This window comes from Culex pipiens, chromosome 3 (genome assembly GCF_016801865.2).
Source record: "Culex pipiens pallens isolate TS chromosome 3, TS_CPP_V2, whole genome shotgun sequence".
Classification (NCBI taxonomy): Eukaryota; Metazoa; Arthropoda; class Insecta; order Diptera; family Culicidae; genus Culex; species Culex pipiens.
The window spans coordinates 116,957,368-116,984,982 of NC_068939.1; the positions used below are offsets into that span (position 1 = coordinate 116,957,368).

The 27,615-nt window shown below is 38.2% G+C and overlaps 1 protein-coding gene and 1 long non-coding RNA gene across 9 annotated transcripts in view; one reads left to right on the plus strand and one right to left on the minus strand.

The window, feature by feature from the left end:
* Positions 1–27,615, minus strand: part of LOC120425707 (ras-specific guanine nucleotide-releasing factor 2-like) — a 420,283-nt gene that overhangs the window by 260,634 nt on the left and 132,034 nt on the right. For 5 of the 8 annotated variants that reach the window (XM_052709837.1, XM_052709833.1, XM_052709832.1 and 2 more), the window contains one exon: positions 6,324–6,344. The exons of the other annotated variants lie outside the window; for them this stretch is intronic. In XM_052709837.1, coding sequence (XP_052565797.1) covers positions 6,324–6,344 — 21 coding nt within the window. The remainder of the gene's footprint in view (positions 1–6,323; positions 6,345–27,615) is intronic. 8 annotated transcript variants of the gene reach the window in all.
* Positions 407–2,513, plus strand: LOC120425709 (uncharacterized). The gene is made up of 2 exons (XR_005606577.2): positions 407–1,492; positions 2,345–2,513. It is a non-coding gene; the product is annotated as an uncharacterized LOC120425709 (long non-coding RNA).

A 27,615-nucleotide genomic window follows, 5' to 3' on the forward strand; every position in this document is an offset into this window, starting at 1 on the left:
GGACACTATCGAAATATGCAATGAACCCTATCATCCGACGTATCAAACTTCATGAAATTGAAAGTTATGACCATCTGAGGTCATGCCGATGTCCCCTGACCTAACCTGATCACTCCGGAACCGGTTACCGGTGGCCACTGAGGGACACTATCGGAATGTGCAATGAACCCTATCATCCGACGTATCAAACTTCATGAAATTGAAAGTTATGACCATCTGAGGTCATGCCGATGTCCCCTGACCAAACCTTGTCACTCCGGAACCGGTTACCGGTGGCCACTTGGGGACACTATCGGAATATGCAATGAACCCTATCATCCGACGTATCAAAATTCATGAAATTGAAAGTTATGACCATCTGAGATCATGCCAATGTCCTTTGACCCAACCTGGTCACTCCGGAACCGGTTACCAGTGGCCACTGAGGGACACTATCGGAATATGCAATGAACCCTATCAACCTACGTATCAAACTTCATGAAATTGCAAGTTATTACCATCTGAGGTCATGCCGATGTCTCCTGACCCAACCTGGTCACTCCGGAACCGGCTTCCGGTGGCCACTGAGGGATACTATCGGAATGTGCAATGAACCCTATCATCCGACGTATCAAACTTCATGAAATTGCAAGTTATGACTAAGGCTACCAACTGCACGGATTTTTTCCTTACCATACGGATTTTCGAACCTCTTCGCGGATTTTTAACAGGCCGGAATTTTTGTAGGGAATTTTACGCATAATACGGATTTGTACGGAATTTTTACAACTTTTTAATCATTGAATTCCTTTTTTGATTTGGTCGAAGCTTTTGTTAACCAGAAATTATAAATTTGCTGTGAGTTTGATTTAAAAAGGGAGAGTTTTCCGGGGTTTCCTCAATTCAAACTTGATTATCAATAATTCTAGAGTTTTGAACTATTGTCTTTCATATGTTGATAAGACCTTTAAAAAAAACTCTAGAATTGTTCTTTTAGAAATTCCTTACTAAATATATTTATCCATTTCCAAAGGCTTTCTAAAACTTGTAAAAACATTTGAACATTTGAATTAACAAATCTAGAGTTTTTTTATAAGGTCCTATAAACTGTTGTGTTTCACATGTTATAGGACCTTTTCAATGAAAAAAACTCTGGAAAAGTGTTCGAGAAAACACTAATAACGATATTATTCGTAAAAGCAAACTTGACATTTCGTAAACTTTTAAACGTTTAACAAAAAAGAATTGAAGAACATAATGATTTGATTCAAATTACGGTTTATTTTATGAATACTTTAAACGTGCAAGTCATAAGCACTCTGATAGCATTTTGTGAAATTTGTTAGCTGTAAAAACGACACAGTTTTATATTTTTAATTCTCAAATTTATTAAATATATTTAATTTATCTAAATAATTCATTGACAGTTTTTGTTATACCATGGTGTCATATCTGCAAAGTGTACGGATTTTTGCTCAGCAAGAGTTGGTAGCCTTAGTTATGACCATCTGAGGTCATGCCGATGTCCCCTGACCAAACCTTGTCACTCCGGAACCGGTTACCGGTGGCCACTGAGGGACACTATCGGAATGTGCAATGAACCCTATCATCCGACGTATAAAACTTCATGAAATTGAAAGTTATGACCATCTGAGGTCATGCCGATGTCCTCTGACCCATCCTGGTCACTCCGGAACCGGTTACCGGTGGCCACTGATGGACACTATCGGAATGTGCAATGAACCCTATCATCCGACGTATCAAACTTCATGAAATTGCAAGTTATGACCATCTGAGGTCATGCCGATGTCCCCTGACCAAACCTTGTCACTCCGGAACCGGTTACCGGTGGCCGCTTGGGGACACTATCGGAATATGCAATGAACCCTATCATCCGACGTATCAAACTTCATGAAATTGAATGTTATGACCATCTGAGATCATGCCGATGTCCTTTGACCCAACCTGGTCACTCCGGAACCGGTTACCAGTGGCCACTGAGGGACACTATCGGAATATGCAATGAACCCTATCATCCGACGTATCAAACTTCATGAAATTGAAAGTTATGACCATCTGAGGTCATGCCGATGTCCTCTGACCCATCCTGGTCACTCCGGAACCGGTTACCGGTGGCCACTGATGGACACTATCGGAATGTGCAATGAACCCTATCATCCGACGTATCAAACTTCATGAAATTGAAAGTTATGACCATCTGAGGTCATGCCGATGTCCCCTGACCAAACCTTGTCACTCCGGAACCGGTTACCGGTGGCCACTGATGGACACTATCGGAATGTGCAATGAACCCTATCATCCGACGTATCAAACTTCATGAAATTGAAAGTTATGACCATCTGAGATCATGCCGATGTCATCTGACCCAATCAGGATGCAATAGAAATTCTTTGTTTTGAACGTTTTTGCTAATAACCAAAACAAATCTAGGGCACTTTTAACAAAGTTTAATGTTTAAAATTATTTTTAAATTGCCTGTGAAATATGTGTATTTCCTTGCCATTTTTTCGGTTTTATTTTTGAAAAAGTCAAAAATATATCGGGCAAATATTTTTTTGAAGAAATAAATTTCTCTGAATTTTTATTTTGTTTGAAACATGAAGAGTTCTGGAATATTTTTATCCTAATTTTCAAAAAATTAGCTGTACTAATTGTCAGGAGACATTGGCATGACCTCAGATGGTCATAACTTTCAATTTCATGAAGTTTGATACGTCGGATGATAGGGTTCATTGCACATTCCAATAGTGTCCCTCAGTGGCCACCGGTAACCGGTTCCGGAGTGACAAGGTTTGGTCAGGGGACATCGGCATGACCTCAGATGGTCATAACTTTCAATTTCATGAAGTTTGATACGTCGGATGATAGGGTTCATTGCACATTCCGATAGTGTCCATCAGTGGCCACCGGTTACCGGTTCCGGAGTGACCAGGATGGGTCAGAGGACATCGGCATGACCTCAGATGGTCATAACTTTCAATTTCATGAAGTTTTATACGTCGGATGATAGGGTTCATTGCACATTCCGATAGTGTCCCTCAGTGGCCACCGGTAACCGGTTCCGGAGTGACAAGGTTTGGTCAGGGGACATCGACATGACCTCAGATGGTCATAACTTTCAATTTCATGAAGTTTGATACGTCGGATGATAGGGTTCATTGCACATTCCGATAGTGTCCCTCAGTGGCCACCGGTAACCGGTTCCGGAGTGACAAGGTTTGGTCAGAGGACATCGGCATGACCTCAGATGGTCATAACTTTCAATTTCATGAAGTTTTATACGTCGGATGATAGGGTTCATTGCACATTCCGATAGTGTCCCTCAGTGGCCACCGGTAACCGGTTCCGGAGTGACAAGGTTTGGTCAGGGGACATCGGCATGACCTCAGATGGTCATAACTTTCAATTTCATGAAGTTTGATACGTCGGATGATAGGGTTCATTGCACATTCCGATAGTGTCCCTCAGTGGCCACCGGTAAACGGTTCCGGAGTGACCAGGATGGGTCAGGAGACATCGGTATGACTTCAGATGGTCATAACTTTCAATTTCATAAATTTTTATACGTCGGATGATAGGGTTCATTGCACATTCCGATAGTGTCCCTCAGTGGCCACCGGTAACCGGTTCCGGAGTGACAAGGTTTGGTCAGGGGACATCGGCATGACCTCAGATGGTCATAACTTTCAATTTCATGAAGTTTGATACGTCGGATGATAGGGTTCATTGCACATTCCGATAGTGTCCCTCAGTGGCCACCGGTAACCGGTTCCGGAGTGACCAGGATGGGTCAGAGGACATCGGCATGACCTCAGATGGTCATAACTTTCAATTTCATGAAGTTTGATACGTCGGATGATAGGGTTCATTGCACATTCCGATAGTGTCCCTCAGTGGCCACCGGTAACCGGTTCCGGAGTGACAAGGTTTGGTCAGGGGACATCGGCATGACCTCAGATGGTCATAACTTTCAATTTCATGAAGTTTGATACGTCGGATGATAGGGTTCATTGCACATTCCGATAGTGTCCATCAGTGGCCACCGGTAACTGGTTCCGGAGTGTCCAGGTTGGGTCAGGGGACATTAGCATGACCTCAGATGGTCATAACTTGCAATTTCATGAAGTTTGATATGTCGGATGATAGGGTTCATTGCATATTCCGATAGTGTCCCCAAGTGGCCACCGGTAACCGGTTCCGGAGTGACCAGGATGGGTCAGAGGACATCGGCATTACCTCAGATGGTCATAACATGTAATTTCATGAAGTTTGATATGCAACATGACGGGTTTCTAGGTTGACAATTATTGGAACCGTTTTAGTGGTACCCTGGAACCGGTTCCGGATTGGCCACAGTTGGCCAGAACCGATACCAAACAGTCAGGGGTAGTATGTAGTATCCTTCTGCAATGATTTGCAAAGTAATCCGTTTCAAGAGACTGGTCCGTGTGACGGTTTTATGTCAAAAACTGCAAAAATCAAGTTTTCCGGAAGTTCCGGGTTACCGGAACCGGTGGCCACTATGGACCAATTATTTTTTCTGGGGCTTAAAATTCAGGTTATTATCTGTCGAATGCAACCTGAAGCAACCTTCTAAGTGTAATCGTTTCGGAGATACAGGTCCTCAAAGTAGGGGCCTCAAAAAGGACTTTTTCGGTTATAGCAGGTTCCCGGTGGCCACGGTGTCCAAAACCGGTTCTGCCGGTCGGATTCAGAAAGTAGACATTCTAGCCTTTCATTTGCGGTCAATACATTCAAAATCGGTTACAATCTCGAATTTTGGCAGCCGAAAACATTTCTGGGTCCTATAGACCCGGAATACCATTGGTGTCAGTTTTTTTTGGTGGGCACTTCCGGTGTCCACCGGAAGTTCATTTTTGGCCAGAATGTGTGTCTTAGTAAGTTACACAAAGTCAGAAAATTTCAGATCTCTAGGTGTTTTTGGTCAAAAGTTACAATCACTTTTATAGTGCTACTGGGTCCTATAGACCCGAAGACCATGCCCGGGTTAATGAACTCCTCCCATTTTTTAGTATGTTATGTAAAAATGTCCGGAGAATCCGATACAAATATTTCCAGACATAGGCTCTTTGGTCCAGACAACGTCAAAACGGCATTTTAAAGTTTCATACGCCCTTTTCATATGTTAGGCAAGATTTTTAAAGCTTCTTACTGTTTTTATTTTAAAGGCCAACTTATCACCTTTCATTTGCGTATAAGACAATTGAAATCGGTTAAAATGGCGAGGAGTTATGATTTTTCGAAAAAAGTGGTTTTTGTGTAAATCGACGAAAATGGCCATTTTTCAGACCACCCTAACACGGCGTAGGTCACCCTAATGGCCAAACAAAAAAATACGGGTCTAATTATTTCGGCCAGGGAACCCCCAGAAAAATTTTGAGCCCGATCCGAGCACTTTTGTTTTTTTCCATGCTGTTTTCGTGAGGAATTGCTGTATATATATATTTTTTTTTATTTATTACTCATTTATTTTCTGTTCTGTTTTACACAACTTTCAAGAAAAATGAAAAGTATAGTATTTGCTATGGAAAAATATCTCTTTACATTTTAGAGACATTTCTGTGCGTGTACTTTTAATGTTAACACAGTTATTTTTGCAACCACTTGTTCAAACAGCGTTCTTTTGATCACATTTTGTAAGTCCAAACTGTTGAATAAATGACACTCCCATTCAAATCAAAACCTCGCAAATAGAAAATCAAAACATCGATAAGTCAAAACCTCTTCTCTTAAGTTTGATATCCGTAGTTTGCATTTTGATTGAGGCGGTTTCATTAAGACGGTTTCAAAACACTTAAAAAGCAAAAAATGAAAAATTTGTTTATTGATCCTTTAAAAAACTCTAGAAATGATTCTTTTTTGTATCAATCATTTGAAGATGCTGAGATATTTTCTCAAACTAATGCGGTCAAAAAAGTTGTTTTAAATTCCTAAAATAGGTTGCGTACGAAAAAGAATTGATGAAATCCGTCTTAACGCATATATTATAAGAGAAGTTAACCGAGTCATGTGAATTACCATGCGTCTCCTCTTAATCTTAACAATGCAAACAAATCCATGGAAGCACGTGGTGTGTCAAGTTCAACCACTTTTACCGTGTTTATGTAATGTTTTCAATTGTAGATCAGATCGATATCAAGGAGAAGGTCCTGATTACTAATGTAATATGTTCCTCATCGATCGAAAACGTCGGTAAACTCTTGCATAACTCTATATTGAAATTTTCCGCTTGCATTAGCAAAAATCACAACCATCCTTTCACTCAACCACTCACAGTCACACTCTCTCTCTGATACACTCACCACAGTGGATCCGGTCCCATGCTGATGTATCCAAATGATGATGATGAACCCCACGTGGTATAGCGGGAAAAAAGTGGTGGTGGTGGTGATAACGACAGTGACACATAAAAACAAGGGTTGGGAAACGGGATAACACCAACGGGATGCATTCCAATAGAACGAGAAGAGAGAGAGAGAGAGAAGAAGAAAGGTGAGGAGCAAAAATGATACATCATGAGATAACAGTAGTTGAGCGATTTTTTAATCACACGTCGCAAAAGTTGATTCGTCATCATTTTTTTGAGAGCGGCAGCAGCAGCAGCAAAAACAGAAGGTCATTACGCACGTCGCAAAAAAAGATGCCCCATTTGTTTGTGTTCGTTGGTGCGCGCAAAGTAGATGCACACACGCGCGATAAGAAGTTTTTATTGCATTTTACAAGTGGTGGTGGGAGTGACAGGAGCAGGGGGTTGGCAACCATGTTGCCCATTGGCGGCGTCAATTTTATGACGTGACAGCAATAAAATGGCGCACGGGTAAGCGAATGTGATATTAATAAGCGTCGTCACGATGGGAAGTGGTTGTCGGGGGTGAAACGGGACAGCACACACACACACGTACATGTGGTGCAAAGATAGCGTTTCGGGGGGAGATGATAAATTTATTTATGATGTTCGAGGCCGTCAGGAGCAGTCCGAAATTTATTTCGTGTTCCGACGTACGGTTTTTCGGTTTTATCATCAATTTTTATTCATTTCGCGTTATCAGGTTCGGAAAGAGGGAGGGTGTGAGTGAGCCCACAGCCGGTCCCAACGTGTATTAATTACAATGGGACAACCCAGCGGCGCGTTTGTGCCGTGTGATTGTGTGTGTGTGTGATAGATTTTTTGCGCCGCAAGGGAGCGTAGATTTTTCAATTTATCAGAATGTGCCACATGTGGAGCCGGAAGTCCATTCAAACACGCGCACACACCGATTCACACACAATAGACACAATCACGCACAATCGGACAGGAAAAAGCACATTCAACGATCGCACACAATAAAACGGTGTAAGCGCGAGCGTGGGCGATTGTCAAGTGCGTGTGAATGTGTGCGTTACAAAATCGCCATCGGAGGGCATTTCCGTTACAGTCACACGGCGCGTTGTAAAGCGTGCAATTTATGACACCCGATTAGCCGTAGGTACAAGTGTCGATTAATCACCCATTGAAGGAAGAGGGCCGATTAGCGTTTTTTTTAACGTGTCATCGTGCCACACACACACAGAGACAGATTTTCACAAAACATGAGATGGACACGAAAATTGAATACAGTGGCGAAAAAAAGAAATTTAAAAAATCGCCAGATGATGATGAAGCACGTTTCATTTAGCGCAATCATGAAAAAAAAACGAGAAAACATAACAAACAAACAGAGAACGAACGAGACAGAACGAGAGTTTGTAACGCAATTAGAGCAAAGTCGAACAAGAGAAGAGAAAAAAAAGAAGAGTAACAAATACAGTTAGAAAAACGTGGTTTACAAAACGGTACAAAATTTATCAGCGGCATCACACAATCACGAGGAAGATTTTTTGATTTGTTGTTTTCAGGTTGACAATGTCACAAACACATGGCAGTTTTCGTTTTTTTTCATCAATTGTTTCCAAATTGTTGCCGTTGTCGGGATGCACACATGACGGGTAAGACGGTAAGGCACACGCACATCGTAGTTCACGCAGGACAGAGTGAGAGCACAGCACGTGTGTGATCGCGTGTGCGAACGTGTGGAAGAGGAGAGCAAATAACAAGAGAGAGAGAGAAAAAAGAAAGAAAGAGAGAGAGAAAAAAAACACGGTTCCGAATGAAACAAACACAGTTACACAGCTTGAGACGGTCACGGTGATGGTTAGGTGTGACGTCACAGAGCACGGGCAGCAGCAATTTGGTGATGTTATTGTTTTTATTTTTATTTTTTATTGGCAGATGGAGTGACATCGAAGAGGAGAGCGAACAAACGAGCGAGCGAGACAACAGATGGAAAGAATTGATAGAACAGTCAAATGGGAACAAAATGGATATGACGCTTCAGTGGTGGTGGGAAAAGGGGGGACGCTGGAGACGGCGGAGTAAATTGCATAACACGGTGGAGATTGAGATTGTTTAATTTCTAGGTGTGAGGAAAAGAGTAATTTGCGGATTGCATAATCACATAGGAACCATTTTTCAACAAATGTTGTATAAATGTAGACATTAATGTAATACAGTTGACTAAATGGCTGTCGATCTGTTCGATATCAATAATGCTCCAGCTGTCAATAATTGATTCAGTCCCTTCAAGAAGCATGCTTTGATTTTTCGTTTTATAATTTGATATTTCCCGCTCTCGAAAATCTCTTCAATATCGACAACGAGACTGTATGACCTCAATTGAGATTGGATTAAAGGAAAAGATGTTCTGATCGATTCTTCAAACCCCGATGGTTTGACACCAACTGTTGTCAAACGAACGGGGTCACTTTTTGGTTTGACACCCCTTTTACAGGGAGTTCACGCACCCTATCAAACGTTTGTTTTTATAGTGTGCGTGAGCACCGTGTAAAAAGTGACAGTTCGTCATTTTTTAGTTTGACTTTGACCAACCAACGTACAGTGGGCAAAAACGGGTGAAAAACGGATCTTTTGATGCCATCAGTTTCTGCCTGTCAAAAGTATCATTTGAAATGTAAAAAAAATCAAGGAATCGGTTGGTGGTACTCTCATTGGCGGCAAATGACGGAAAGTGGTCCATTTTACCCCATTTTGCCTTTTTAGGGTGTTTTTCTCGAATATCTTCAACTGCCGTAGTTTGCCGCACTTCTTAAGTATCTTATTTCATGTAAAAAATCACGAGTAATCGATTGGTGACACACATGACGGCACGGGCCCATTTTGCCCCATTTACCCCTTACTTATATGATTTCCATTAATATCTTGAATTACTGTAGTTTCCTACAGTTTTAAAGTATGTTATTTTATGTAGAAAATCGCAAGGAATCGATTTGTGACATTTTGGCAAATGACAGCAAGGGCCCATTTTGCCCCATTTAACCCCTTTTTTCATTCTTGCGTAATATTCAATGTTTGGCCCTTTTAAAATGTTAGTCTTGATTTAAAAAAATTCTAATTTTTTTTGACGAAAAGATCGGAACATTTTACGAATGTTTCATGTTTTAAGATTGAATATTAGACCATTAGTTGCTGAGATATTGACATTAGAAAATGGTTGGCTGTTTGGGTGAGACTTAGAAAACTTCAATTTTCGTGTTTCTTTTCATTTAAGCCGCTGTATCTCAGCAACCCGAGGTCCAATCTTCAATGTCACTTAGACAATTTTATGGCAAATTTCTGAAATATTCAAAAAATATATTTTTAGAAATTGTCACTCTTGGTCACTATTTTTAAAAATCGAAAAACTGCAAATATTTCGCTAAAATCAAACTTTCGGTGGCTATATCTTGAAAACAGAGCCTTTTATAAAATCTGTAAAGTAATTTTCGATTGGAAATTCAATTTTACATAAAAAAAATTAATAACTCGGTGGCAGATTGTTTGACCATGTTTCTCTTTCTTTCCCTAAAACGTATCAAAAAATCTCGAAAATCGAAAAATATTTTTCTTGGGAAATTGAGTTTTTGTAAACAAAAAATGATAATTAAAAAATCGGCAATTTTTTTTCCGTGTACCAATTTTTTCCTCAATAGTCCTCGACAGTACCTAGAACTTTGCCGAAGACACCAAATTGATCAGAAAATTCATTCAAAAGTTAGAGATATTCAAATATTTACGTAGCATTTTTGTATGGACAGCTGTCAAAATTGTATGGAGACTTGTATGGATGAACCAATGACACAAAATAGCTTCTGTGGTCATAGGGAAGGCCCCCACAAAGTTTGAGTTAAATAAAAAACATACAAAAAAATAAAATGGACGAAATCGGCCGAATTCGTAGAGAGTTGCTCATATTCATGAACAAAATTCAAGAAAAACAAACTTTAAGATTTTGGAAAAATGCAAAATTAAAATGAAATTTAAATCCTTTTTCTATAATTGTTAAATTACCCCAATTTTTTCTACAGTGTTCTTATTGGTATCAACTTCACCAACTAGATATAGTTAGCTATTTCCAGTAAAATAGCAAACATTTAATAAATTTTCGTAAATATTTCCAAAAAGACGTACGAGCCTTAGACATAAAAGTGTTTTTCATTCTGTTTTCGATCTATTTAAGAAAAAGACGCAAATGGTAATGTTGAAGACATAACTAGTATGACCAGTATATCAGTAAGTTCGTAGTAACAGTTCAATAGGACGAATTTGCGTTTGTAAACAAGCAGTCTATCACCCTCTTACTTGACGTGAACTGTCACTTGAGCTAAAGGGGTAGACTGCTTGTGACGTGAACTGTCTCTTGAGCTAAAGGGGTAGACTGCTTGTTTACAAACGCAGATTCGCTCTATTGAACTGTTACTACGGAAGTAAACTAATAAAACTACAGTAATTCGTGGTGCTCGGGCTATTTTGTCTCACGTGCATTTTAGGCCAAATTAATTTAAGAACGCCATTTTGTGCAGCATTGAATGCTTCATCTTTTTACCTGTACACATCCCCAAGACCGCATTTCAACCCTGTGATATTCAACGAAAACTGAAAAAACTCCGTGGATTGTTGTCACTCTTTATATGAAAGAAGTTTTAATCTTGTTGTGCTATCTTGACACACGCTGAAAATTGATGTAAGTGCGACAACTGTCCAAAGCGATTTTAGGTCTGAACGCGTTTGACACACGTACATGTCCGCCTACCGTAAACATTTGTAACTATAACTCGGTACTTCGGCAACCAAATCCAACAAAACTTCGGAACAATGCACAGCACGGACAGCGAAAGAAATCGTGTTTGTTATTGTTTACATTGCGTGCTCTTGATTTTGTTTATTCAATTCAATTCAATTATAACGCGTTTTCACGGAACGTCAAAATGCGACATACGACTAGAGCGTCCAATTTCCCGGGAAACGGGAAATTTTCAGCCAATTTCCCGGGAAATACCGGGAATTCCCGGGAAATTAATTAATATTATGCAATAAAATTGTATAGAACATCAACATTAATGGTTTAAATAAGTAACGAAACTTTAAATTTAAATAAGTGTGAAGATCAATTAACAGCTTGACTGCATGTAAAAAATCATTCAACTACAAGAAAATGTATTTTGGTATATTTTATGAGAAATTTTAAACTTGCATATGTGACCAATTTATTGAAATGAGAAAAAACATGCAAAAATTGTGTTATTCATTCGATTTTCATCTTATTTGATCATGGTAATGAAAAACGTAAACAAAATCTCAATTTTAATTTGGAGGTAAGGAGCTGATGAAATAACATCAATCTGTTAAAAGCTTACCTAATTGTAATAATTCAATACTCATTAAGCAAGATCATTGCCAGTTGTTCAAAAATTAATATTATCAGAATTAATTCTGATTTCATAATTTTTGATAATCTGATAAATTATATATAAACCAAACAATACATTTAATCAAACAAAATCATGTTGAGTTTGTTCATTTATTATTTTTTCAGAGCATTTTAAAAAATAGTTCCAAAAATTTAGGAGAATGTATACTTCCGCTTAAATTTCGGGATTTCCTGGGAAATCTTAACATTTCCCGGGAAACGGGAAATATTTTTTTTTCGGGAAATCCCAGGAATTCCCGGGAAATTTTTCCCGGGACGGGAAATTGGACGCTCTACATACGACAAAATAGCACGATAACGTCAAATTGGGGTCCAACATGAAAATAATCACACTTCATGTACACCCAAAGGAAAAATAAATCTCAAAATCTGCAACATTGGATTTGCTGCAGAAAATGTCATATTTTATAACATTTTTTGCAGCAAGCCCGTAGATCATTTTTGCCCGCGTGTAAAAATTTCAGCGATCTGCAGTTCTTACCAACACATATAATGCTGGCCCGTCCCCGAGCAACACTCCAAAGAGAAGCATATGTTGGTGCTCTTTCACTCACTTTTCATCAAGCGTCCATGGCGCGGTGGTATTGTGTCGGAACAATAACCAAGAAGTTGGTGATTCAATCCTCGTTCTACTAAGTTTTTTTTTTGTGAAATACAACCAAAAAGCCGTCGGTAATGTCGATAATTGTCGGTAACGGGCAAAAATGTCATACTCCTATATCGCAAAAAATGCATGAGGACAGATTTCATGCAGATTCTGATATACTTTCATGCCGCCATGCATCACAATCATGCGACTGCCAGTTGGGTGTAAGCTTTTGATTAGTTTCAAAAAGTTTAAACTACACAGCAAAAAATAATGTAAATTTGGAAGCTGTAATTTTGGAAGGTTGAATATTACCTCTTTTCTGATTTAAATTTACCTCAATTTAGACTGAAAAAGTGACATTGCACCAGAAAAGTGGTAAAATTACACATTCCCAGATGTAATATTACCATGATTTTTTTTCTGTGTAAGTGTAAGTTTAATTTTGGAACAAATTTATGTGGACATAAACTAATTAAATGAACTTAAATTAAATCTCATTTGAAAGTTTTTGAGGTGTGTCCATAGCTAAACTTTATCTATAATTTACTTTCAATACAAACGTTAAAACAACTCCCAAGCACTGCTCGCCAAAAAGGATTCACGGAAATAAGCTTGCATAATCCATCACGGGCGTGAATAAAACAAAAAATCCGTCCAAACTTTGCGGGCAGCTCTGCCTGCGTGCGTTGTTCCACATTTGTCAATCTACTGCTACTCCGCCGTGGCGCGGTGAACCGTCGGTTCCGCCGTATTTCGTCAGCGTCTGGTCAGATAAATCGAACGTGTCCGTTGTGTCACACCACACACTGCCCGGCCAGACTTCCATGCATATCGAATGCAATATTTACAGTGCAATCTATTCATTCTGAATATCCGGTATTAGTACGGAACGACAGGCACGCTGCTGTTTGTCAAAATTGGGAGTAAGCTTTCGTGAGGGCACATCCATTTGAAATTGAAAAAAAAAAGAATTTTGTTTGTATTTCTTGAGCAAGTTCCCATGAAGTATGTTAAGAATCAAACTCATTTGTAAATTAGTCTTGAACAGAAAGTTTGTCCCAAAACCAAGAACTTTTTCACGGAACGTCAAACTGGCCACAGTCCGTACCTGGCAGAAAACGCGTGATACGATGACATGTGGGCTGGGTTGGCCTGGCCAGCTCGAAGCCGTGTTGCGTTCCTTCCGCTTCACATTTATTAAACTTATCCGTACCGTGTGTGTATACCGGGCGTGACGGATTCTACGGTATTGACGGATGGGCTTTGGCGAGAAGCAGTGGTGCCAATATGGCATGAAAACTTTTACTTAAACATTGGATGAAAAAAGCCCAACTTTTATTTCAAATATCATTAAGTATTTTTTTACACAAGACAATGAAAAATAAAATAAAATAGGGACTAAATCAATCACGAGTTGTTAAAGTTTGTTCAGGACTCCAAGTGGAACAAAAACTGTCTAATCGATTAGATTGAGACCAATGTTTACAAATAACGGCTAGTGAACCCCTGCTTGGTTTCCCGTACGAACCCGCCAAAACCTTCACCTCATCCTGTTTGATCGAATACATTTTTGATATTAAATATGGCTTTAAACAAACGACAGTTCCGCACGGCGACTGCACGTCAAACATTCCACCGAGTTTTAGAAACTGACGAACGATGACGACGTGACGGATCGGTCAGAACCTGTCGGAAGTGTGCACCCCGGAAATCTCCCGTGTGACCCAATACGATTGCGGAGTTTGGACCGGGTCCAGCGGATGAATAACTCATCCAGATTGGACTCCCGTTTCGTGGGCTTTTTGACCTCGGAGCACGCTTTGAACATAAATTACGTCGGCTGGGGAGGCCTTATGGCTTTTTAGGGTCCAAAAGTATAGAGTAGATTTCAAAACATATTGCCAGTTTTGCAGGGTGCGACGCCGGAGCGTTATTTTTCACTCGGAAATTCATTAAAACGCTAAAGTGCTGTCGAGCATTGCTGTGTGCTTGCACGGGTGAAGATAAATTGCATGAAAAAGAGTAGTTCATTGCACTATACTTTAGTAACAAATTACGGATAAAAGGTTTGCGCGTTGAAAATAAATCTCTATGGGAAGTTCTAAACATTTGAGTCTGTTTTCACAACCCAGTTCTTGGGGACATAATAATTACTTTTAGATCCAAAATTGATGAAATCATTTTAATTTGAATTTAAGTCCTTTGAATAAAACTAACAACGGTCTATCACTTGAACACTTCTATCTCAACTCATCTAACAAATGGCTTCAGGAAATTCAATCCTTCATCAATACCAGACATAAATGGATATACCCTCCTGATTGATCCGAGCATCGTTTTCCAATGTACAAGACAGCTAGAAATGATGGATGTCCAAGCAAATCGACATCTCTCGGAAGAACCGATAACCCGTCAAAAATCATCCATCTTAAAATCCCTTCTTCCTCAAACAACCATTCAATTGCAGTCAGTGTAGTGTTTTGATTAAATCATTCTCTGCATAGAGCAGTGAATGTGTGGTCTTGGACTTGGGAGCAGATTTTGCATAATGGCATATTTTATGGTTCTCCCGGAAGTGCACTCCCATTAGGAGGACATAATGCTGCCTGAAACAATACCCGATTCGTGCGTGTCCCACTATTGGAGCTTGGAGCAGCAGCATCAGATACTCAGAAACAAAAGGCCGTAAATTCCGTTTTTGCACTGGGAGATTATCGTTCACTTATGGATAAGGTAAGATGACAAACGTTTGTCTCAATGTTCTTACTTCTCAACTGGGTAATTATCTACCAACTCACACGAAATCGGAAAAAAAGTTACCCCGACCCCTCTTCAATTTGCGTTAAATTATGTACTAAGGGGTAACTTATGTCCCTAGTCACGAATCCAAGATCCGTGTTTTGATATCTCGTGACGGAGGGGCGAAAAAATACATGTTTTTCAATAACTTGCAGCCTGAAATGGTGAGGAGATGGAAATATGGTATCAAAGAGACTTTTATGTAAAGTTGGACGCCCGTTTTGATAACGTACCCGAAATTCCGAAAAAACGTAAATTTTATCAACAAAAAAACACGAAAAACGATTAAAACTCTGCCAATTGCCGTTACTAAACTGTGTGTGTGTGTGTGTGCAACCATCCAAACGGGACCACGCGGTCGCTTCTTACAAATTGAGTTGTTTCCATGTATTTTTAGATCTACATTCTATACATGCAAATAACTCGCATAGGCATTTGGAAGGTGTTAGCTCTGCCGAGCTTCGGTGACCCATTTCTACGGTGGCTAGCCGAGCGCGAGGTACTTCAGCTTTATCGACAAGCCCCGCCCTGAAGAACGTTTGCATAAATCGGTTTCAAACGTTATTTAGAACTTCCGAACCCTTGTCAAATGGACAAGGACCCAGCGCGTATATAGTTGATAGTAACAGTATTCCTAATTCCAGTCATAGCTCACCAAGTGGTTAGCATTTTTGCTTACCAATTCAAAGGACGGGGGATCGAACCCCACCTCGAGCGACTTTGATTTTTCGTTCTCATTCATTATTTCAAGTATTTCTAAGTCTTAAACTTTCTCGTTGGGAGCAGATGGGCATCAAACCCAGGACCATTCGCTTACAAAGCGAACATCGTAACCAGTCAGCCACGGCCGCTCCTTAGTAAGATAGGCGTAGTTGTCTTAATTTGATTGTATGGATGTTAGAGTAGATGAAAGAGTTATTTGATCAAAATTATGAAAAGCTCTCACCAAAAACACGAAATCTTCAACAGCTTGATTCCAATCCTCTCGACACGTTCTTCTTGAATCATCAGCAAGAAGAATCATCAGTAGAATTCCCAGGAGCGGACCTGGTACCGATACACGACTTTGAAGTAATCGAACGATGATCACCACCCACACCTTCTTCCTCGATGCTCCAGCAACGCTTGAATTAACTTCAACTTCGCGATTGTTGTTTCTGCCTTTTTTGCTTTCGTTGATGTGGAAGTTGAATTTCTTATGTTCTTATCGCTTACAATTAACAAGACCTTCAAATTTTAACTACTTTAACAAATTTTAAAGAAAATTTTAAGACGATCAGAAAGTAAAAAATGACAGCAAAACCCAATTGCCGTTACTAAACTGTATTTTTTTTGTGACATGTCATTTTATTGGAAATTTAATGTACTTTTCGAATCTGCATTAACCCAGAAGGGTCATTTTTTCATTTAGAACATTTTTTTTTCAATTTAAAATTTCGCGTTTTTTTATATCCAAACATCCAAACAATCCAAACAACAGTTGTTGTAAATGATTTTTGTATTTTTTTAGGAGAGACATACCATCCTGCATTTTTCGTGAGTCTTTTTGTAACATTTTGGGCTATTTCCTCAAAAATTTTGAGCGAAAAAAAATCGTGACATCACCCATCAAATTTAACTTTAAAACTTAAAAACTGAAAAATCTCATAGAAGTGGCGTGTATTTTTGTTTCAGTGTATTTTTTTTTTCAGAAAGCCCGTCCAATTTCCTACAAGTTTGTCTTTAACCACTTTTTGACACGATGAAACGGCTTCGAGATACAGTAATTTTTAAATTGCAAAATACAAAAATATTTAAATACCTTCCCTTCTCAAATGTTATTTTCGAGTACTATTGCCTCCATATACACAAAAATGGCTTTTATAGGCCTAGGATAACATGTCTACAAAGTTTCATTGAAATCGGAGAGGATTGGGTACAAAAGTACCAGAAAAATTCCTGATTTGAGCTGGAATTGCTCCATATCAACTCACAAACAAATTCTGAGCAAATGTCTAAGTCAATGGGAAGTGGGGCAAATTGGGACACAAAGTTTGAAGGTTCAAAAACGTCAAAAATCGGCAACTAACTTAGGCAAAATTCAATTTCTTTTCAAAATTTAAAATGCATCTAAAAGAGCTTAAAAATGCAACAAAATGCAGGGAGAAGCGTCTCAATCGGTTAAATCTAAAGGGAGTTATTGGCATTTTAGTGAAAAAATAGCACAATTTTCAAACTCAAATAAAAAAGTGTTCCATCCAGATATCAACTCGGTTCAACCTGCAGCTTGTAGGGGACATCTGAGACTACCATTTGAGACTGAGAACGCTTTGGGTAAGGCAGTTTAACATATTAAATAGACACTTTTACTTTTAGTGAATTTTTTGATAGGAAATTTTTGCTAGGGGACCCCTTAGATCCCATTTTCTGGTGATAATTTTATCATATTCGTGTTCCTGAGACAATGTCACAATAGAAACATGCATAAAAATGTAAATTTTCATCCATTTTAGCCCTTAAAATATAAAAGTTAAAAAAAATCTTCGATTCAAATTTATTGAAAATCAAGTTTGTTTCCAAGGATACTAGATGACACCAGAAAAAGCAGCTTCTTAATTTTTTTAAGTTCCCGTTGACTAGAGTGCTCATATTTTGGCCAGATGCTAGTTTTATTTGTACTATGGTGGGCAAAACCGCTCTTTTTAGGAGCCGCTCATTTTCGTTCGCTCTTTAAAAAGAACTGCTCTTTTGAACGGCTCTTTCGCTCTTTTTTCAAAATTTGAATGAATAAGGGTTTTTTAAGAATCGTGTGATTTTAAAAGTTATTTTTTTCTCATAAAATTATTTTTATTAGGTCCTTTTCGGTACTGTGACCTGGTTAGGACCGAGTCGGCTTTTGTAGGGGAAGGTGGGGCAAGAGGAACAATCGCTCGTACGGCCGTAATTTTTACAATTTTCATTATTTCCAGTATGAGGAATTGTTGCTAGCAATGCAATTAGCCGATTCTACTACCACATAACCGCCAAAACGACGTAAACGTCCCTACCAATGACTTGCACCTATTACAAAGTATGATTTAACTTTTGGTTATTTTTGATGAGAGCTTTAAAAAAATCTTGTTCAGGTGGGGCAAGTGTACCATATAGATTTTTAGTATGGAAAAAATACGAATTGCTGCAACAACATATTTTATTTGGAAAGAAATACTTAAAAGTACTTAAAAACTGATAAATAATTGTTAACAAAAAATTTCCATACAAAATACTTGCTATTTACTATTTATCATCTCAGTAATAATTTTTTTTGTAAAAACGATAAAATTTTTAGTAAAATATTATTTTTTAATCTAAAAATGAAAGAAACGTTTCAAATACATTGTAATCTGATGTAACTAAGTGATAACAGTTCAATTGTTAGCAAATTAGCATGCTGTTTCATGCATTGTTCCTCTTGCCCCAAAGGTTGTTCGTCTGGCCCCACTAGTTGAGTAGAACGCATGGCAATTTTAAAATCAGTTTTTTACAGTCAAAAACTGGATTTTTTAAAACCTGTTCTATCAAAGTCTTAGTCAAGACCTGGAATAAGATGATTATAAAAAAATCCGACAAATTTTTCACGTTTTAAATGGGTTATAACGAGCATTTCCTTAGCTTGTTACACTTGCCCCACTTTCCCCTAATTACATTTAATTTAATAATTACAGAGGATCTTGTGTGTAAATGTTAGTGGGAGGGGAGCCGATTACCCGCGGCTTACTCGGGGTTAGTAGGGAAGGGATTGATGTTAAAGACAAGGCGTGGGAAGGGAAGGGGGATTGTGTAGGGGTCTTGGTTGGCTCTGCTGGCCTTTTCTTTTGTCCTCAGCCGCAACTCGGTGTCCAGCTGCTGGGGCGTTCTTGCTTTGCTTCCAGTGCAAACCAGAAACGACGGCTTTGTGTGAAGACGAGTTATACTCACTGAAGGAAAACTATCGATTTTATAAGTTATTTCACATTGGACTTTTATTAATTAAGCCATACCAAATATTTTTTGAAGTTTACGTCCCTAAACTCTGGCCAAAGTCACAAAAAAAATAAAAGTAAGACATTTTAATGAAAAAAAAGTTTAAAAATGCATTTTTTACATCCCCAGTTGTTTTGCAATCATCAGTTTTTAAAATATCGAAGTATTGATGAACTTTTTTTAAGCCGAAATAAAACTTTTGCATTAGGTACTGTGCAACGGAATTTCACCAAAAATCAAAATATTTTTGATTGATCCCAATATGCTTTTTAATTGTTTTCAGTGGATAAGACTTCTATTTTCATTAAAATTTGAAAGTTTTTTACTTTAATGAACAATCAGTTCCACACTGAAAAGTTTATTTCATTTTGTTAAGAAAATCGTTTACTTTTGGGATTAATTTTTATAAGCATTGCAATTTTTGAAATTGCATTTTAAATTCTCAAAAACAAATTTAATACTAAAATTTTTGGAAATTCAATAAATTACATTCATAACAAAAATCAAGCCATATTGAAACAGTTCTTTCAAAAGAGCGGAGTTTAAAAAAACCGCGGTTCTTTTTTGGTGAGCCACGGTTCGTTTGCTCTTTTCAGTGAACCGGCTCTTTGAGCGGTTCGCTCTTTTTTTGCCCACCTCTAATATGTACAAACAACCCTTGAAAATTTCAGGCAGATTGGTGAGGTCCATACGACGTCCCATACAAAGGGGTATACCTTGTTCGTGGACTCGCTCTTAAGAACGCTATTTGTGCAGCCTTCACAGATGCCCAAAATTCGATTTCAATCCTGAGATATTCAATAAAACCGGAAAAACTCCGGACATTTTTGTCACTTTTAATTTGAAAGAAGTTTCAATCTTGTCGTTCTATCTTGACATAGCCTGAAAATGGATGCAAGTGCGACAAATTGGCCAAAAGGATTTCAGGTCAGAATGGTGGTGGTGGTAATTAGTTTATTTCCGGCAGCTTTAACCTTTCGGTCATTCGCTGCCCAAGGTCAGAATGGGTTTGACACAGGTACAAGCTCGACTACCGTAAGCATGTTCAATTAAAACAATTCATAGAATGATCAACCAAACAAAACGTGTTTGTTATTGTTTACATTGCTTTCTCTAGTTTTTTTTGTTAATTCAAGGTCAAACATTAACGCGTTTTTTTTTTTTGCGGATCTATAAATGCTATCCGGCTTCGAAAATATAACTTAAATGGTCATAACTTCAAACAGGATTGTCAGTACTTCATCCTCTATCCAATGATGTGTAATATGATAGTATATTGATCTTTTCTTGGCTACTTATCTAACATCCGGATCTGAAAACACATTGTTATACATAACTTTTGAACTATTTATCGGAAATTTAAACAAATTGAAATTGACTTGAATAATTCACTAGCTCAAACTGCTAGTTGAGCTAAATTTAAACAATCATTTTAAACGATGCTTAACCAGAACTAATCTAGTGTGTCAATTTGCATGCATCAGAAGTCATAACCGCACAATTTAATTCATAGATTAATGTTAGGCCAACTAATCCTGCACGCTTAAGCAAATCACCAAGCCAACGTCAAACCCGAAGGCTATTGTCTCTACATAGTGCCTTTCCCTATTGTTCTTCGTTCGGTTGGCCAGCTCTCCAAGAAGTCCCCCCGTGAAGGTGCCACTGAAAATTATTGTCGGCAGAATCTTAAAATATGTCCAACGGGGGCCAGTGTCGCCAGCCGATACGACATTCTAAACGCGCCAACATATTTTCCTGGCAGCAATCAAGCCCACAATCATGGCTGAGAGAGAGTGAGGAGAAGGAGGAGCAGGGTTGTTTCGGAAACGTCGGACGTCTTTGTTTTGCCAGCAAAACGCTTCTACTTTGTCAATTTGTTGGCCATTTCAGTTGCAGTTGCAGCAGGTTGAGAGACTGGTCGACAACAACAACGACGCGTGCTTCGGTAGGAAATGTTTATTCGCTTTCACTGCTGCAGACAGGAAAATGCATGATTTATGCAGCAACGTACCGAGCCAGCCTGACCAAGATAGTTGAGGGAAGCAATATTGCATTCGAACAATTGGGTCCATTCAGGGCTTGCCATTTTTTTTTTCAAGACATTGCCTGTCAGTTTAGTGTTTGGTAGTGACACTGCAGTTATGGAGCCGTTCGATTATGCTAATCATTTCAAACACAGTGACATAGTGTTTGGAAATGACACAAAAGACCATGGAAAAGTACAACAAAACATGATTTTTTGAGTTTTTTTTTAAATTGACCTTTGCTGATATCAATGAAACTTTGCAGATGTGTAAAACCAGGATTACAGTATGTAAAAAAGTATTTAAACCCCTTGGGCACTATGCACATTTTGTGATGAAACATGTAACAATTTAAAGTTTGACAGAAACCTAGTACTATGTTTTGTTCAGAAACTCATGCCGAACAGTTTGCTACAAAAAGCTCATGAAAAGATGTTTTCTATAAAAAGTTATATAACAAATACTACTACAAAAATAAAAAAAAAGGTGCAAAAAAAGTTTGTACACCTTTCGAAAAATTAACATAAATAAAGTTATTTGTTGACAAATCACCATAAATCCAGTCTCCCAACTCCAAATAGGCTTCCTTGACTGAAATAAAATAAATAAATACTTTTTTTACATACTGTATTTGATAGTTTTTATCTCCGAGAATTTTTGTGCTCGCTGGCCGAAAAAACAAATTTTAGAATATGTTTTAACAATTGACAATTGACCACTGTCCTTAGTCGTAACATTTTACAGATACAGCGGTTATCACGAAACTTAAGCAGTACTATTCTGTAACTCTATATCTCAAACCAACAAAGGCAACGTTTTTTTCAGTTTTCAAGAATATGTTTGTAGGGGTGGTTTACCTTCATGAAGTATTGCATAAATATGCGTTTATTTTGTTTCAAGGAAATTGCATCTATTTAATTTTTAGTTTAGTGTTTTGTGTTGTATCACCCAAACGGCGGTCGCATGATTGTGATGCATGGCGGCATGAAAGTATATCAGAATCTGCATGAAAACTGTCCTCATGCATTTTTTGCGATATAGGGGTATGACATTTTTGCCCGTTACCGACAATTATCGACATTACCGACGGCTTTTTTGGTTGTATTTCACAAAAAAAACCCTTAATAGAACGAGAATTGAACCACCAACTTCTTGGTTATTGATCCGACACGCTACCACCGCGCCATGGACGCTTGATGAAATGAAAGTGAAAGAGCACCAACATATTCTTCTCTTTGGAGTGTTGCTATGGGACGGGCCAGCATTATATGTGTTGGTGAGAACTGCAGATCGCTGAAATGTTTACAAGCGGGCAAAAATGATCTACGGGCTTGCTGCAAAAAATGCTATAAAATATGACATTTTTTGCAGCAAATCCACTGTTGCAGATTTTGAGATATATTTTTCCTATGGGTGTATGTATTGATTGTTTGATCAAGTAGAACTTTGAAATATCGTCAGTTGTATGCTATCTTGTGACAACGACCATTTAGAACTTTCCGAGAAAATCGATTCTTTAAGTTTGTTGGTAAATAATTTCAAAACTATGAATGATAGAGCCAAACTTTTTGAAGCAATCGGTTCTCTTAATAAACACTCTAAGTTTCAATTAACTTGGTTACACCAGTTAAAAGATACAGTAAATAATGTAAACAAAAATCTGAAAAGCACGTGTCACAAGTGTGTTTCGAAAGTAAAATTGTACTACGTGTCACAAGTGTGCACAGAATTCCCATACAAACTAACATAAGCTCAAATCAATGATTTAATCGACTTAATCATTATATTTTTATAAATAAAAGGTTGTATTGCCTTTAGAAAGTATATGTGGACATAAATTTGTGAAAAAACAAGAAAATTTTTCCACATTTTCCAACAACATGTATGACGTGTCACAAGTGTGCACAATCATTTTGATGATAAATTGATCTATGTCACAAAAGTGTATCGCGATTAAGTATAGAAAAACGTCATCATTAACTCATTTTCGACCAAAATGGTCTATGTCACAAGATAGCACACAGCTGACGATATTCTGATCTAATATTCTAATAATGTTAACTGTGGAAAAATTTACGTAATACTTCTAATTATCACAAATTTAAAAGCAAAAGATAGTGAAAACTTAAAAAAATATTTTGGAAACATAATTATGTTTGTATTTCATACAACCTTTTCAAATACACCCAACTGGCAGTCGCATGATTGTGATGCATGGCGGCATGAAAGTATATCAGAATCTGCATGAAATCTGTCCTCATGCATTTTTTGCGATATAGGAGTATGACATTTTTGCCCGTTACCGACAATTATCGACATTACCGACGGCTTTTTGGTTGTATTTCACAAAAAAAAACTTAGTAGAACGAGGATTGAATCACCAACTTCTTGGTTATTGATCCGACACGCTACCACCGCGCCATGGACGCTTGATGAAAAGTGAGTGAAAGAGCACCAACATATGCTTCTCTTTGGAGTGTTGCTCGGGGACGGGCCAGAATTATATGTGTTGGTAAGAATTGCAGATCGCTGAAATTTTTAAACGCGGGCAAAAATGATCTACGGGCTTGCTGCAAAAAATGTTATAAAATATGACATTTTCTGCAGCAAATCCAATGTTGCAGATTTTGAGATATATTTTTCCTTTGGGTGTACCACATGTACAAAATTTTGACAGCTTCTCTGGCAGTGACTTTAGGAATCAGAATCGAAAACTGAACAAATGTCGCTCCGTTTGCGTGTATGTGTGTTTCCAAAATTGACACTCAGTTTTCTCAGCACTGGCTAAACCGATTTATATCAAACCGACCGCATTTGACTCGGTTTAGGGTTCCATAGATCGAGTTTCAACAAAATTTAAGTTTCGATTCAATTCAAAGGTTATGTATGAAAATGTGTTTTCGCATAGATCCGGATGTTAGATAAAAGACCTGAATTTGTATTAAATATGACCATCTATCGTTGAATAGGTAATTAAAAGACCTTTCCAACGAGACAATAAGAAGATCTGGCAACCCTGCCATAATTTATGACCACTTAAGTGATATTTATGTTTTTTTTAAGCCGGATCTCACTTATTTGTAAGTAAACTATATCCGGATTTATCTTCCAACCCATAATTGGATAGAAAATCATAAGACCTTCCAAACGAGTCCAAAACATTGAAGATACTTTTTGAGGCTAGATTTTAATTGAAACTAGTTGGATTCATAGCCTAAACCTGGTTTGCTGAATACTTTGTTTCCAATAAATCTATAATTCAGATGGTAATTATTTCCAGATCTTTTGTGTGATAACCAAAGATGGAATAATCGCAAAAAAATCAATTTCGCTTGCGAACTTTTTTTACCCGTGAAAGAGAGAGGAGGCAAATCACGCAAAATAAAATCGCTCCCGACCTTCTCCAAGAAAATCAATTTGTTGATTATTTTTTGTGAATTTCCTTGTCAGCACCACTTAAAAATATTTATTTCACTTTTTTACATACATTGCCCATCTACAAAATGGTCATATTTCGACGTGTGATGATTTTTTTAGATTCCTGTTACCGATCTTTCGTGCGCGAGAGAGAAGAGCTATGCTCCCTTCGGATTTTTTCTCTTGATGAACGTCTAATGATTTTCTTTTGACGATGATTATTCCATCGCTGGTTATAACATATTTTATGCAAAATTTTGAATTATGAATGACATTCTTTTGGCATCTTTAATATTTGAAGGTGGTAAATTCTGATGGTTTGATCTGCTTTTTCTTAAAAATATGTTTGTTCAGCGGTAACATTAGTTAAATACATATTTTATGCATTCAATTTAATTAAATAAAGTTTTTAAATTCTATAAAAATAACTAAAATTCCCGTTCTTCAATACCGTAAACTGGGGTGAATCGGGACACATGGGGCGAATTGGGACAGCATTTTTAACCATGTTGGAGCACAATATTTTGATTTTTCTGGTTGGTTTCGGTTAGAACAGACTCAGGCCAACAAAATGTGTACATCCATTTCCAAATTTAAAAGCTTTAAGTGCTCTAAAAACTGCTGTCCCTATTCAGACTGTAGTCCCGATTCACCCCAGATTACGGTACTCTTGATTCCAGGTTTGTCTTCTATTAAAAATGAATCAAAGTCAAAGAACTTTTGCCTCAACTCTTGTTCCCACATTGGCAACTAAGTCCAACAGTCAAAAGTGTGACATCGACTAATGTTTTTTCCTATGCAAATTTTAATATTAAAATCCACTTTCTCACGTTCATTTCCCATTCAAAACTCACATTGTCAAATATTCACATCCCGATGTCGTTGTCCATTAGAAAAAAGGCTACAAAGTCACCTCTGACAGAGCGTATAAAATATTGAAAAGTTGGGTGTGCAAAGGTCCCGCCAACGGAGACGATCCAAGGTGCAACCTTTTTCAGATTACTCTGCCGAACACACACTACGGTTGTAACATGCACTTTGCAAAAGATGCACCTGGACACGCAAACATTTGGACGGCGATGTATCCCGAAGAAAGTCCATACATCACCCCCAGGAGATACATTAGCTCTAAATCTTCATCAATCTCCATCGAGGGTGGTTAGGACCAGTGGTCACCCTGCGAGTTGCCCCTCCTTGCCCCCGATAGTTACGCCAACCAAGTACCACGAGATGCTGCGAGATTGAGAAAGGTTTCATAGGTGCAGTTTGGGTGCAAGCTTTGAATCTAGGTGGTAGTGTTTTGATTGCTAGGAAACACGCGATCTTTAAATTAGACAACAATTTACGAAGCAAAACTAATATTTTTTCTAAGATTTGTATTTTGATTTGATACCAAATTTTCTCGACGTTAAGTTATTCGAAATAGGAGATTTTACAAATATCTCCTAGGACCCTCCTCTCCACTCAAAGGTACATTGTTCTTGTTACTAAGTTTGTGTTTGTTTGTGTGTGCGAGTCACCGAGACTGTTTCGCCATTTTTTGGGGGTTTTGCAACTAGTTGAAGCAAGATTTATGCTTCGAAATTCGTTTCATCGTCCTGCAAGCAATAAATCTTGCGGTTGAACAGGACAACACTCCAGCCCCTCTCTGGAGATAGGGAGTGAAAAAGTCCAGGAACATGAGCTCAAGCTCGTCACCGTCTACAACATCCTTCCAGACTCGAAATTTGGGGGGAAAAGCAAAGAAAACTCTGTTCGGTCCATCGCTCATCTTGGTTTTTCGTGCTTCTTCAAGGAAAATTGTTGGTTTTGGATGGAGGTCTGCTGGTGTTTTAAATTTTTGAGGAATGGCAAAATGAAGTGAAACATATTTATTGCATCTTAGTGAAGACGAACGTTTCTTGGTTGGCTGCGTTTCAACAGTTCTCTGAGAAACAGTAAATGTGAACTTTTTTTTAAGGAAAGATAAATCAGCAAGAAAAAACAAATTTATTTCTTTTTCCTTAACATTTAAAAAAGTTTCAAAAGACAGTCAAAGCATCTGTAATTTAATTTCATATAGATTAACTCAAAAGACTTTCTTGTAACCATTGTTACGGAGCAAACTGTTTTACCAGCCCTTCCCTAAGATTGATGATGCCCCATTGGACCAAAGATCCAGTAAAGCACTTCCAAGATAATTGGTTGCCATTTGGAAGATTTGCTTCTTATTACAACAACTCCTGGTACAACCCGACCACTGCTTGTCACCCTCCCCATCCCCTTACACCAGACAAGTTTAATTATGCAATTAGCAACACTGGCTGTTACGAGAAGTGGTCAAGTAACAGAGTTTTCCACAAATTTGAATCCGTTTATTCTGACGTGATTAAATTTTCCCTACAAATACAAATTCAGTTGATCAATCCAGCATTAGGGAAAAGTTTGAACGAACTTACGTTTATGCCCTTTATAACCGTTCAACGGCCGGAATGCATGCACTGACGGTAGGTCCAACAGCGAGGTTGTGGCTTACTGTTAGAACAATAGATTTGCATGTAGCTCTTGTTTAGGGATTGAATTTAGAGAAATTACCTTAATATTTATACTTTTCTAAGCCGTTCATCGGCTGGGATGCCTCGCACGAGGGGAATTCAATTTCTACGAGGACGATAGTATAAGTGTGAGGGCGCAAAAATCAACAAATCTAGCCTAATCGTTACCTAATTATTGCGCTCGATCTACGGGGATCATATTAGCGTGGCGCACAATTTGTTCTGGGGTACAACGCGCAGTAGGGCTAGAATGGGGGTCAAAAATATAAGTACCGCAGCGTGTACAACATATAGTATGCTTTTTTCACCTGCGATCGTAAATTTAGGTCACTGGCATGCACAATATTCTACGATCTTAGTCCAGCTTTTAACAGCGCGTCCTCGGTGTAGTACTTTGGAGATACAATAGAAGCTATTACAAAGGCCTACTCATTTCAAGTTCAAGATCACTTCTTATTCCTACTATT